The sequence below is a fragment of the Onthophagus taurus genome, unplaced genomic scaffold (genome assembly GCF_036711975.1).
Source record: "Onthophagus taurus isolate NC unplaced genomic scaffold, IU_Otau_3.0 ScKx7SY_13, whole genome shotgun sequence".
Lineage (NCBI taxonomy): Eukaryota > Metazoa > Arthropoda > Insecta > Coleoptera > Scarabaeidae > Onthophagus > Onthophagus taurus.
The window spans coordinates 487,106-501,429 of record NW_027248938.1 but is presented as its reverse complement, the minus strand read 5'-3'; the positions used below and the strand labels follow the sequence as shown (position 1 = coordinate 501,429).

Genomic DNA, 14,324 nt, shown 5'->3' with positions numbered 1-14,324 from the left:
AAAGTTCGAAACGTACTTTTGGAAATGATTATTTTCTCTACCACATTAAAAAACTAATAGATAAAACAAGGAGCTAAGGAGCTAAAACAAAGTAATAGACTAACGCGGTGGTAATACTTCGTGGGAATCTTGACGGAAAATATTCATTTTTACGCTACCTTTTTGCAATTTTAGCAAATTACAAACTATTCCTTTATAACTAAAAATTTTGAAAAAATTTATTAGAAAAATATTACTATTTTCAAGTATACTATCATGCAAGCTAAAAAAGAACGACCAAATTCTATAATATTGAGGAAAAAACCCCCTTTTTTGGGAAAATTTTAAAAATTTTCACCATGCGTTATGTAGAATTGTTAGAAGAAGCTATGTACACAATTTTATCCAAATATTTTCATAAATAATGTATGTTTTTTGTAATTTGCCGAGCTGTATGGTAAAGTAGCCTCTTAAGAACGCTGAGTAAGTGACGTCCTTAGACACACATAACGTGTTTTTCTAATAATAAGTTTTTAGTCCATGAAAATATGGCGAATTTATTTAAAAGTTTATATATATTTTTTCACACATTTTGTTAAAAGATAGTTTAACGTTTCTCTCTCTTTTTTGTATAATCCTTTAGTCGTACCTGAAGAAGGAAACTTGTAGCATCCTACTCATTCCTAAAACGGCTTTCACTACACCGTTTGGTCTGTTCGAATTCACGAGAATGCCTTTCGGTTTACGTAATGCGGCACAAACTTTTCAAAGGTTCATAAACGAAGTTCTATCTGGCTTAGATTTCCTATTCGTATATCTAGATGATATTCTAGCAGCCAGTCGCAATGAAGAAGAGTAGTAGGTATTCGCCGATTCTGGAACCTCCTCCTGGAACAACCAAGGTCAAGATCACACCGCGTGACCTTGACCTTGTTTGTTCCATGATGAGGTTCCAGAATCGGCTAATGTGACCTTGACCTCGACTGCTCAAGGAGAAGGTTCCTAAGTAGGCTAAGGTCACACCAAGTGACCTTGACCTTGGTTGTTCCATGATGAGGTTCCAGAATCGGCTAATGTGACCTTGACCTCGACCGCTCAAGGAGAAGGTTCCTAGGTAGACTAAGGTCACACCAAGTGACCTTGACCTTGAATGTTCATAGGATTTCGGAATCGGCTCGACCTTGACCTTGACTGTTCCATCAGCGACTAATGGTGACCTAGAAATGATGGTAAACCGGTGATCTTTTAAATGAAAGTTATTAAAATGAAAAAATCTCAAAATTGGTGATTTCCTTGACCCCTCCCAATTATTCTCTCTTACGAGGAGGATATAAAGAGAAGTTGTTCAAAAAACGATTTCATAACAAGAACAGTGATTCTAACAAAACATATCAGTTCAACAACAGCAAAATGTTTAATTGTGAAAATTGTGGTAAAAGTTTCACCCGTTTAGATAATCTTAAAAGACATCGGCGAACTGCTTGTGTAGGTAAACGCATTAAAGATAATGAAGCACATTCTTCAAATAGCGTTTTATGTGAAATTTGTAACGAATACGTAAATAAGCAGTGTTATTCGGCACATCTACGAAGCAATGATCATAAACGAAACGCATTTACTATTATTGATGATGGTGTAGAAGAAATTACATCCGCTTTTGGCAATAAAATAACAAGTTATCGTATAACAGAACCAGGGAAACATATAGATATATCCTAATATAGTTACAAAATTCGTGAAAAAGTTCTTAGTCTATTACAAAGGGTTATTGACATACACTGCAACATAAAAGTTAATATGGAGTGTTTTGGTATTTATTTTTTAAATTCGAAAAATGATGTGGAAGTAAAGTCCTTCAATACAAAAAATAAGATTATTACAAGCGCTATCAATGTTTATGATGTATATGAAGAATTTGTGGATGAAATAAAGGCAAAAATGTCTGAGTTTCAGGAGCGCGATTCAGGTAATATATTATATCATAGTAATAGTATTATTATTTGACGTGCCTATATTGTGGGATGGACTTTAGTTGAAATTTTATTTATGGAAATAAATTGTAATAAATACAATCCTACAAGAGCTTCTAGTTTCATCGATTTACCTATTACCATTAAAGCTAAAAAAGCGGTAATTAATGTTCAGAATAATGATAATTATTGTTTTGCTTGGGCGATTACATCCGCTCTCTATCCACCAACTGGTCTACCGCAACGAGTGTCATCATACCCACATTTTTCGGAGACATGTATGGATTATAACAATTTAGAATTTCCAGTAGGTATACGGGAAATTCCAAGATTTGAGGAGCATAATAACATTTCTATTAATTTATACGGGATAAATTCGTGGTTTAACGGCGAGGCGATGATTCATGATATTGTAACATTAAGTATATGTCAGCGGAAAAGGGATCAACATGTAAATTTACTATTAGTGACGGACGATTATGGAAATAACCATTTTTGCTGGATAAAAAAATTATCACGTCTGATAACTTCACAATCCTCCCAGAATGGCCATGAAAAATATATATGTGAAGGATGTTTGATTTATTTCACTTCTGAAATAAATTTAATACGCCATCAAAATGATGATTGTACTAAAGTAGAGCCATTTTACCATCAATGAACATGGTGACTGACAAATATGGGAACATGGAACAAGAAAATATACTTAAATTTAAAAATTTTGAAAAACAATTAAAGCTCCCCTTTGTCATTTATGCCGATTTTGAAGCGATATTAAAACCGATTGAAGGAAATGATAGAGTTTATGATGAAACAGTTCCCTATACTGAAAAGTGCTTTCAACACGAGCCGTACGCGTTTGCGTATTATATAAAATGCCCATATGATGATTCATTATCAAAATTCGAAAAATATCGCGGTCGAAATGCTGCAAATGAGTTTATGACAAAAATAGATAAGGATGTTAAAGAAATATATGTAAAGCATTTAAGTAGAGTCAAAGAAATGATACCATTAAATGCATATCAACAAATTTTACACGATGCAAATAATTATTGTCATATATGTGAAAAGAAAATATTGGAATTAAATCAAAAAGTATGTGATCATGACCACTTAACAGGCTTGTACAGAGGTGCCGCTCATTCTGTATGTAATATCAATTATCAGATCGCAAAATTTATACCAGTATTTTTTCATAATCTTTCAAACTATGATAGTCACATGTTTGTAAAAAATATTGCTATGAAAGAAGAGGATGTTGATGTAATCGCCCAGAACAAAGAAAAATATATATCATTTTCAAAAAAAATTGCCGTAGGACAAACTTTAGACCATAAAGGAAAACAGCGTAAAGTTTACATGAAGATTCGTTTCGTTGACTCATTCCGGTTCATGTCTTGCTCATTAGAAAAATTGGGGAGCTTTTTAAATGACTGTCAATGTATAGAAATTAAACGAAAATTTACAGATCAGACAAAATTCTCTTTTATGCGACAAAAAGGTGTATTTCCATATTCATTCGTTGATTGCTTTGAAAAATTGGAATATTCACAGCTGCCCGCACGTGAACACTTTTATGATCTATTAAGTGATAAAAATGTATCTAACGAAGATTATGCTCGCGCTAAAAAGGTTTGGCAAATTTTTAATTGTCAAAATTTGGGTGAATATAGTGATTTATACTTAATGTCAGATGTACTTTTATTAGCAGATATATTTGAAAATTTTAGAAAAATATGTTTGGAATACTATAAATTAGATCCTTGTCATTACTATACAGCACCAGGATTTGGATGGGATGCATTACTACGAATGACTGGAGTAAGGTTGGAATTATTAACTGACATAGATATGCTTCATTTTTTTAAAAATGGTATTAGGGGTGGACTCTGTATGTGCACAAAATGATCAGCGGAAGCTAATAATAGATTTTTGGAAGAATATGATGTTACAAAACCGTCATCATATATTCTGTATTTAGATGCAACTAATTTGTATGGCCACGTAATGAGACGTAAGTTACCAACAGGAGGATTTCGATAGTTAACGATAGAAGAAATAAATGAAATTAATTTAATGAACATTGATGATAGTAAAGTTGGTTATGTATTTGAAGTGGATTTAGAATATCCTGAACATTTACATAATGATCATAATGATTTACCATTTTGTCCTGAAAAAATAATTCCGCCAGGATCAAAGCATTCGAAATTAACCGCTACCCTATGGAACAAGACGAAGTACATCATCCATTATACAAACTTACAACAATGTATACAGAATGGATTAAAAATTTTAAATATACATAGAGTTTTACGTTTTGAACAATCTGAATGGATGAAGAAATACATAGATTTCAATTCCGCAAAACGTGAGAATGCCAAGAACGAATTTGAGAAAAACCATTATAAAGCAATGAATAACATTGTGTTTGGTAAAACAATGGAAAATGTGGAAAATCGAGTAGATGTTCGTTTAGTAGAGGGCTTGCCCAACCATATTTTGAAAAGGCATTAATTACTGTAAGTATATACTTGTAACCTTTATTTACATTCGAATAAGGAATCATTTCTACTAGATCGGCTTGATATAAATCTAATAACCCTTTAATTATTACCCGCCTTCTCTTAAAATTCTTTCTAGCGGGAGCATGAAGTTCATTAACAACATCTCGTTTATGATTGATTTTCATAATTTCTTCTTCTCATAGAATTTCGATAATAAATACTCATACATTCGATTCAATCAAAAGTTCTATGAAGAACGGGTTAATTCGAGTTGAAGTTTTCGGTTTTTTGATGCACTTACACTTTATAATATCACCTTTTTTTAATTCACCACCTTTTATTACATCAAAAGGCTTTGAGTTTATGATCATCTGAACATTATCTGACAATTTGCATGCTTTTATATTACCCAAATAAAAGTGGTTAATATATTCTACTACTCCCCCTTTATTGATAATAATAAAATGTTCATCACTTGTCTTACTTGCTACAATTGATCCGCTCGGTAGGATTAAATCGGACTCCAAAGCACTGTTACCACTTAACGTTAAAATAAATAACACTTTTTGGTGTTTAACAATTTGTTCTTGAATTGTTCTTGACCGATTTAAGTGTTTAGTTATGTTGTGAGCATGAATATGCTTACCAAATTTGTTTATTGTTCCACCACCGTGTATACCAAACTTACTTAAAACCATGTTGTGTACAGAAATTTAACACAATATGGTAGAGAAAAGCATTTGTCATAGTTAATATACTAATTATAAACCTTCGCTATAATAATTTATTTGATGACTTTAGCCTCTCTTAGTTCCTGAATAATTGAAACAATTTCATTATGATGGCTAGAATGACCAGCATCTTGCGAAGCTATTAATAAACGAAGTCTATCCACCAATTCATTCACATCATCCCAGTACTCGTATTCTTTAATAGCGTTTGTTAAAAAACGGTTTTGTAATCCACCTCCAATCTTCCATTTTCTTGCCCACCATACGTTTGGTATTTGACCAGCTAATAACGGTTTAATGATATTAACGTATTTATGGGATTTATTATGGGCAATAGGTCTTTGCGCATTATAATTTACATTATAAGCATTTGTCCTTAATAATAGATCCTTATATTCACGCGCATCTCTTTGGGTAAATTTTTTGGGTTCTTTTTTAAAAATCAACTCATATAAACCGGGTGTGCCAGGGTATGTTAAACCACCGATGATTATGTTCTTATCATCAAACAATACATCATCCTTCCCCATAAACATACCATTTTCGGTTTCATAAACACCATGTTTTTTATCAAACTTATTTTCCACATCAATTTTTAATTCCGTTATATATTGTCTAGGAAGAGGGTGAAATTGCTGCAACGCTGCTTGCACTTCTGGAGTTTGCAATTGTTCATTTAGCATTTTTCGAATTTCCTCAAGTTTTTCCTTAGCATCTTGTTCATATGTGCTAAGTAAAAAACTGCTACTGTCGTCAGGTTCCCAATCTTCTAACTGTGATTCTAAAACCTGTTGGATTTTGCTTCGATTACTCTTTTCACTAATAGTTTCTTCGCCAGGATCTCTTTCGAATATTTCATCATCATCATCATGATCATCCTTCTCTAGATATGGAAAGTCATGTTTGATTGGTGAATCAACAGCTTTTTTCTGTGGTGTTGATGTGAATAATTTTCGTTTCATTTTTATTTTTCTTTGCTTTAGGTGTTTTAGGTCAATAAGTAGTTGGCTTGTTATCAATTTTTGATTGTAAGTTTTTAATTTGTGAAAAAGCATCACCGTCATCAAAGGAAAAGCCATCAGCTTTTTCTGATTTAAAGGTCAATGGTTCTGTTTTCAATACTCCAAGCTTTGTAGAGATATTTTTTAAGTGACTCGTAAGTGGGGCAAATTCTGATTCAGTGCGTAGCTTAGATTCTTCTGTCTCCCTTCAATGTAATAATTTTTTGACGTAGATCATCACGAGCATTGATTAGTTGTTGAGTTAAATATTTATCCATGGTACTGACGTTACATTGATACAGCTTTATCCGGTAGAAGACTGTTTTATACTAATTTAGATGAGATCATTTTAAAGCATTATATATTCATCAAATCCTTTTCGATATCTACCACAATTTAATAACCAAAAATCCGTGGGGTGTATCCCAACAGATGTTACTGATGCGCATTAATTGCTCGAATGTTATATCCCCAATCAAATGATCTGTGAAAATATGTTTCATATTTGTTAGGTCTTGTCTAAATAAAACAAGAAGATTGGCGTTGTCGCGAATTAATTGTTTAGGGATAGCACTATAACTTTGAGATAAAAAGAAGCAGTCAATATTAGTATGCCGTCCGTATGAAAAAAAATCTTTTATAATGTTTTGACCACCACACTAATATTTGACGTCGTCAAATATTACAAGCGAATATTCCTTAACATCAGATGGTGTTACAAAATCATTGATATTAGTAAATTCATAATACCCACAATCATCCAAAGGTTGTAGTAATTTTCGAAGATATTCATATTTACACTGATTTAAAGAACTAGAACATATATAGATATTGAGGAATCGTAAACCATTAGCACCACTTATTAATGATAGGATGAGGTTCGTCTTTCCAGCTCCCGATTTTCCAACAATTAACCCTCGCTTAGAATTACCACCGAATAATTCACTATGTCTTTTAAATTTGTTTTCTAATAATATATCATTAAAATTTAGTATTGGAAGCGATAATGTTTGTGCTGAAACATATATTTCGTCGGTCATTATACATATATCTAACCCCTTCAATGAATGACAATAAACTGAATCAAAAAATTAAATAGTTCTTGTAAATATGTAATTCAACTCAATATATATATATATAAAATATATATATTGAGTTGCAATGAAAGTTGCAATTCAGTTATGAAATATTTTATTTTTTTTAGTTGTTGTGAATCTTCAGAGGTAGTAAGTATACCACTGAATTTTCTTCTCATCACTACATTATCACAAACAGATTTTACCAAATGTTTCAAAGATGTATTTAAATTGTATTTTATCGATTCAATTTCATATTTAAATATTTGTATTACATTATCTTCTTCGTCACTGAAAGCGGTTAACACGGCGGATTGCATTCCTGTGAAATACATGTTGTTTTCTAATGTTGTTAACAAATTTTCTAGAATAGTTGGAGTTTGTGATATACGATCACAATTAATTGCTTCTGTTTCATTAGAAGGAGGTTGAACGCAGATATTTTTAATAATATTAACTTTAGAACTAGATCCTCCAAGATTTGCCGACACACGATCACAATTAATTGCTTCTGCTTCATTACAAGGAGGTTGAATGCAGATATTTTTAATAATATTAACTTTAGAACTAGATCCTCCAACGTTTGCCAACGAATGTGGTTGTATAGTAGTAGTAGATTTTACCCCACTAACAATATTAATTTTTGGTACAAAATTTTCCATATTTTCCTGGCTACTATCATTGATACTAAAAACAAGGTTACTACTAATACTGCTATTGATAATTTGAGAACTTTGCGATCGTTGTGAAAATGAATGTTTATATATTTCATATTTTCGAGACCTTCTTGAAGAGGAATGGGTAGAAATGGTTTGACTTGATATGATATTTTCCGGAATTAGATTAGTATTTTGTTGAGTATCTTCTATGCGAGCCTCAATCGTTTCGGCTTCTTGAATCATAAGTTGTTCTAAGTCGCTCCCAAGGCCGTTGTAGAATGCGTTAAACAGTTCACCATCCATAAATGATGTGTCTTCTACTTTGTTTATTTCACTCGGATTCATTATGAGAAATTTGGTTGTATTAAGTATATGTATCTGTAAAAATTTATAAATTTAAATATATTTCCTTAGTTAAACCACACCATTACACATTTTTTAAATGTGTGATGTCTCAAACAACAGTGCGTTAAAGTAACGAAAGCATGCGTTAAAGTAACGAAAGCGTGCGTTAAATTAAATCCCATTTAAAAATGCATTGTTCTTTAACGCACGCTTTCGCAGCGTTTCCTTAACAAACAGATATAAACAAATAATTTTAAAATATTCTATGAAACTGTGAGTGAAGTGTTTTTTTTTGCGCACTCATGCGATATACAGCACTCGCTTTGCTCGTGCTCTATATCGCATTCGTGCTAGTGGCCTCGGCTATTACGGGTTATAACAATAATATTATTATTATTATTATTTATTATTATTATTATTATATATATATATATATATATATATAGCAAGTAATAACCCCGTCTTAGCATAAAACACCTTCGTCTCTCCGTTCAATTTAACAAAAAATCCATTTTGTGCAAGAACGGTAAGAAAATCATACCATAAGATTTTTACATTTATTCAATTTTATAAAATAATGAAATATATGTAACACCCTGGCACGTTTTCATATCGTTGTGTTAGTACAAAATGTATTAAAATAGAAAACTATTTACTTCCTTATCCTGTCTTATATAGTATTAAAAATTATAAATGAGATAAATTATGACTTACATATTATATTTGAGTTGGTTCTCCTGACAAGCACTTGTGTGAAGTACTGACACTTTTTCAACTTCATACCTCCGATATATATATTCATTTTTGTCACCCTCCTTGATATCTTAAAACCACTTCTACTTTCGAAAGGAATCAATTTTAATAAATTATACTTGATTCATAAAAGCATATGGTTTTTTACCAAATACAGATCACTTTTTTATGAAACGTATCTGAAATTTATACGGTAATTCTTAAAGGTTAACTTTTTGACAATTTAAAGTGACTATAACTCTGCATTAAGACCTGCTTACAACCAAATATTGGTTTCACTTTCACCTTCATAAAAGCGCAATTTTAATAAAACCCAATACGAGTTTTACCAAAATACGGATCAGTTTAATGATACTTATCTGAAATTTATACTGTAAGTCTTAACAGTTACCTTTTTCATAATTTAAAGTCAATTGATTAATAACTCAGTATTATAATCTAATGAATATAAATTATTATATCGCAAATGATTATAATTTCTCATTTTTCAATTTTATAATTACATATTTATAAGGGTAGCAAAGTAATTTTGGTAAAAAATAAAAAAAATTATTTTGATGAGATCTTTTATTTTAATAAAATGATCTTTACAAATTAAAATTTTATAAATAAATTAATGATAATAATATGTTAAATATACAGTTGAATGAACAAAAAAAACTTAATTTATGTATACATACATATATTTACACTTTATTATTTCTTATTTAAATTACATAATGAACAGTCTATTTTTGAAGGTGGTGGTCCATCCATATGAGTTGCCCAGATATCTAAATTGTAATGTTCAAAACAGGGAAGCTTTCTTAGAAGTATATCTTCTTTATGATATCTAGATGGTAGTTGGAACCATATTTGTGCAAGGTGGCATGGTTTCACTTTTTCCGCATAGTAATGAATCGGTAGATATGCGAGCTCATATTTTGAAATGTTATTAAAGCATCCATCCCTTTCATAACGACGCATAATTTCAAATACTTTTTCTATTAGAAACGATGATAAACCTATCCTATTTAATATATTCCATATACACTCCATGATGGTTTTGACTGAAGTGGTATTTAAATAATTTAAACGTACCTTTATGTGTTTTCATTATTAATCTGATGGGTATATGTAACAATTGGGAATAGATATGTAACATTTGTAAGAGCGCACATACTAGGACTTTTTTTATGAAAGGTACACATCGGAACTTTTAATTCTAATTTACAATCATTTTCCCCTATTATTGTAATCTTTCTTTCTAAAATATTTCCCAGAAAGCATGCCTTTTCATCACCTTTTACATATACAGTATCGATGTATCGACATAAAAACTTCACTATATCATCGAAATGTGATATCGGAGTAAAACCTTCACGCCAATCAATACAATGATGGTTGGACATTAACCAATTTGATGTATTTCTATACTTTGGTGGTATAGAAGAAAAACTACAACTTGGTTCGAATATAAAATGACTCACACAATTTTCATTATCGTACGATGCCAATTCTTTCGGTACAAACTCGTGATCACTTATCTTAAATCCTTGAATATCCAATATTATGAAATCCTTTCTACCCATCTTTTCTACAGCTAAACTATCGAACTACTAACAAAAGCATATAAATGATCGTATTTTATACATACTTTTTCCCCGCGTGACCTTGACCTTGGTTGTTCCAGGAGGAGGTGTTGACTTCAAGGGACCAGAAACGGTTAAGGTTACGGAGCGTGACCTCGACATCATGGCCAAGGTCATGTGGAGAAGTATGAATAAAAAAAAAATATTTATATATATATATGTTATATAAATATGTTATTACATATTATAATAATTTCAATTTTTTGTGCCCCACGTTCGGGTGACAATTTTATGTGTTGATTTTGGTGGGCCTTACGTTTTGGTGCCAATTTGTAGCGTTAATAAAGAAAAATTATTTGATTTTTTGATAACAAACTATATAATTTTTTTATTTTTTGAGAACAAAATAAATATTTAAAAATATTTAATTAACAATAACAAACAAAAATGTACTTTAAATTCTAACCTAGCACGAGACTCAAATTATTTTACGCTCAGGGATTTTAGTCGGTTCTCTTAGCGAAACACACAAACTCCAATTATCTTTGTTTGTAAATGAATGTTTGAAATTTAAAATATTATCCAGAAATAATTAAAATGATTCAGTAATTTAGAGGTTTCTATTATTAGATCAAATATAGTTATCGAACTGTCAAAATACTAAATTGGATTCATAACCTCGCTTTCTGTTATGAGATGAATGAATACAAACAAAAATAGTTTCCGCAGAATTCAATCAGAAAAATTTGTTAATTGTGGAAAATGAGTGAAATTATCATTAAATTTAAGGTAAGTGATTTGTTTAAATAATCAAATGAGAAAGAAAAAATCGAAAATTTTTAGCTTTAATCCTGTTTTCAGATGTCGATTTATCGCATTGAACTCGAAACAACCAATTCCTCTCTGGCTGGTCTTTCTTTTTTGGATGGTTCCTTTTATTTCTTCACCTCGTCAATATGGACCTTTCCTTCAGCTCGTCGAAGATGGATCTTCTCCTCTCGGGAATATTTCCTTATTTTTTTTTTCTCTTCTTCAAACTCCTCCGGGATTAAATTTTCTTCTTCCAGGTACGTAGATTTTGAGTTATTATTTTGACTATTTCTTAGTTAAATTCTTTTAATTTTCTTCTCTTGATGATAATTATCTTTTCTTCTCTTTCAATTTCTTAATTTCTTTTTTTTTTTTTTTTAAATACTTCGTAGTTTTAGGTTAAATGTCAAAAATTTTGATACACGAACTGACCACTTCGACTGACTTACGTAGACTCTTCTGTAGACTGACTTTTCTTCGCTCTTATATAGACTCGGTGTTCCCCCTCTGAAAATTTCCTCATTCCCATGGCAACTGGTCCTTCGCCGATCAAACTTTCCAAATTTGGTCAAAAATTTCGATTTTCGCGCCATCTCTTGATTAAATTCGGAACTAACCAAATTTTCCAAACTTTCACAAAAATTTCCATAAAATGACCATTTTACTCACATTTCTTTCTACTTTCTTGATTCGCGCACTTTATTTTACCCCAGCAAATGGAGTTTCTTTAATTCTCCTTCATTTCGGACATTTGGCAAATTCACTCCGAACTACCCAATTTCCCCTTCAATCTAAGCTTTCACCATTGAATTTTCTTTTGATTTATGATATTTGTATTCTAATCTTTCTCTTTTTAGTTACTAAAAGGTTTTCTTTTGGAAAATAAATACATTGAAAAATTGACATTTGAGGTTATGTCTTTCGCTTTTGAGGTTTCTCTAGCTAAGTTAAATTACAAAGGAAATACGCAACTTTAAACGAATCAACAACGGCAAATACCCTGGTTTACGAATAAATTTACTAACAATACAACGGAACTTAAAATTACAATAACTTAATCTAAACAGTGAACAAAGTACATGGCTACTCGTAGGAATCTCTATTAAAACGTTAAACCGTAAGTTATTTCTTTTTAATTCGTTCAATACTGATCTGTTCATTTAATTTAACTAATTTGGACTCATGGTTTTTTATTTGATATTAATTTAATTTATCTCTTTTAGGTAGAGGAACCACGTTTTGGTCTCCGATACTAATGATTCTACAGTTGTACTTCTGATCTCCCTAACTTCGTATTCTGGACTTTATTTTTTAATGTATTCTAATTATTTAAGTTAGATCTTAATACTGGTAGGTAGATATTACTACAATATTTTTTACAATAATTGCTTCACAATTTTTGTTAAGGGTGAGTACTGGAATGCCTTATCATGCAATATCAAACAGTAAGCCGTTGTATTATCGGGAATCTCCTTTTTCGTGGAAAATTCAATTTTTATTTCAACTCCACTTCTATGCAGAGCTTCAGGTTGATGACTACAATCTATTCCAATTAATGGAGCGTTGATAGAATATTGAGATGGTGATAATAATGGTTCACTTTGTTGATAATAATAAAATTGTTGAAATCTAGCATACATATCATACAAGATAGCAAAATGATTACTTTCAAAATCAACATTCATATTATCGTATGGATAACGTTCACCATTTAAAAATACAGTCAAATTACTTGATGATATATTATCAAATTTAGCCATAGATTCTGTTACCCGACTTTTTCTATTCGTTTGAAAACCGATTATTATAAAACGAGGGGTTTCCAGCTGTGGTGCCGTCTTAACGGACCAAGATTGTTTTGTAGTTTTCGGTAAAGATTGATATTCATGAATTTCCCAACTTCTAAATGGCATAGGTATATTAACATTTTTACCAGCTAATTTTGTTAACATCAATTGCTCTCGAAGTCCAACTGATACATGTGGTACCCTCCAAACTACTCTATCTATCACAATCTTAACCTTTTCATCCTTAGCGATATCTGGTTGAATGATCACATCAATATCATCATTATTACGAATTAGTACCAGTTCTTGTCGAATGTTCATTATAACTTTCTTAAAATCCTCTGCGAAACCTAATAATGTATTGAGGGGTACGCTAATACCGAACTTTCCATTAACATCTAAAGCATTAGACGTTCCTGTTAAAACACCTTTTCTACCTTTGATTGATTCGTCTATTTCAATATTCCACCCAGCATTTTCTAGTTTTACCATATCATTTCTTTTATATGAAAAATAACCTTTCATGCATGATGTAATCCCAACATTTCTGACAGAATCGACTTGAACACCGTTTAAAAGATATCTGATATCGCTGAACATAAAAGCTGCTGGGTTATTAACCAACTTTGCCGTTTTACTAACGTCTTTTACCATCAGCACCTACCTTCAAAACACTACCTTCAATATATAAGTAACTATCGCTAGGTAAAGTATAATTGTCGATTTCAGGTATAGTTATTCTAATTTCGTCACTGTTATCATAACTGACAGAACCGAAAGGTTGATGTGTGTGATATTCATAGCTAACTATAGAATTATCAACTGTGACTTTATCGGTAACGTTCAATATATCCATTTATAACAATACTGTGTATCCTAACTGCTCTAAAAAGTTGCGGTTAATAGGTGTTATCCTTTGAGTGGATTTTTGTCGACTGTTAAGTTGTAAACTTTTTGTGTTCTTCTTATACTTTCTTTTAAAAATGTTGTTTAAAAAGTATTTTGTTTGCACTTGTTGTCTCTGATTATATATTACACCCATATTATTATTATTGTTATTATTATTGCTATTTATTATTATTATTATTATTAGTTATTATTATTTATTTATTATTTGTTATTATTATTATTT

General features: G+C 31.0%; 1 protein-coding gene across 1 annotated transcript; it reads right to left on the bottom strand.

Moving 5' to 3' along the window:
- Positions 1-12,781: 12,781 nt before the first annotated feature.
- LOC111421255 (uncharacterized) lies at positions 12,782-13,846 on the bottom strand. Its single transcript, XM_071200763.1, has one exon. It carries the CDS (start codon positions 13,844-13,846, stop codon positions 12,782-12,784), a length of 1,065 nt encoding a protein of 354 aa, XP_071056864.1.
- Positions 13,847-14,324: the final 478 nt, after the last annotated feature.

Bases quoted from the DNA above. Each gene is read 5' to 3' on its own strand.
- LOC111421255 (XM_071200763.1), bottom strand. From the start codon at position 13,846: ATGGTAAAAGACGTTAGTAAAACGGCAAAGTTGGTTAATAACCCAGCA.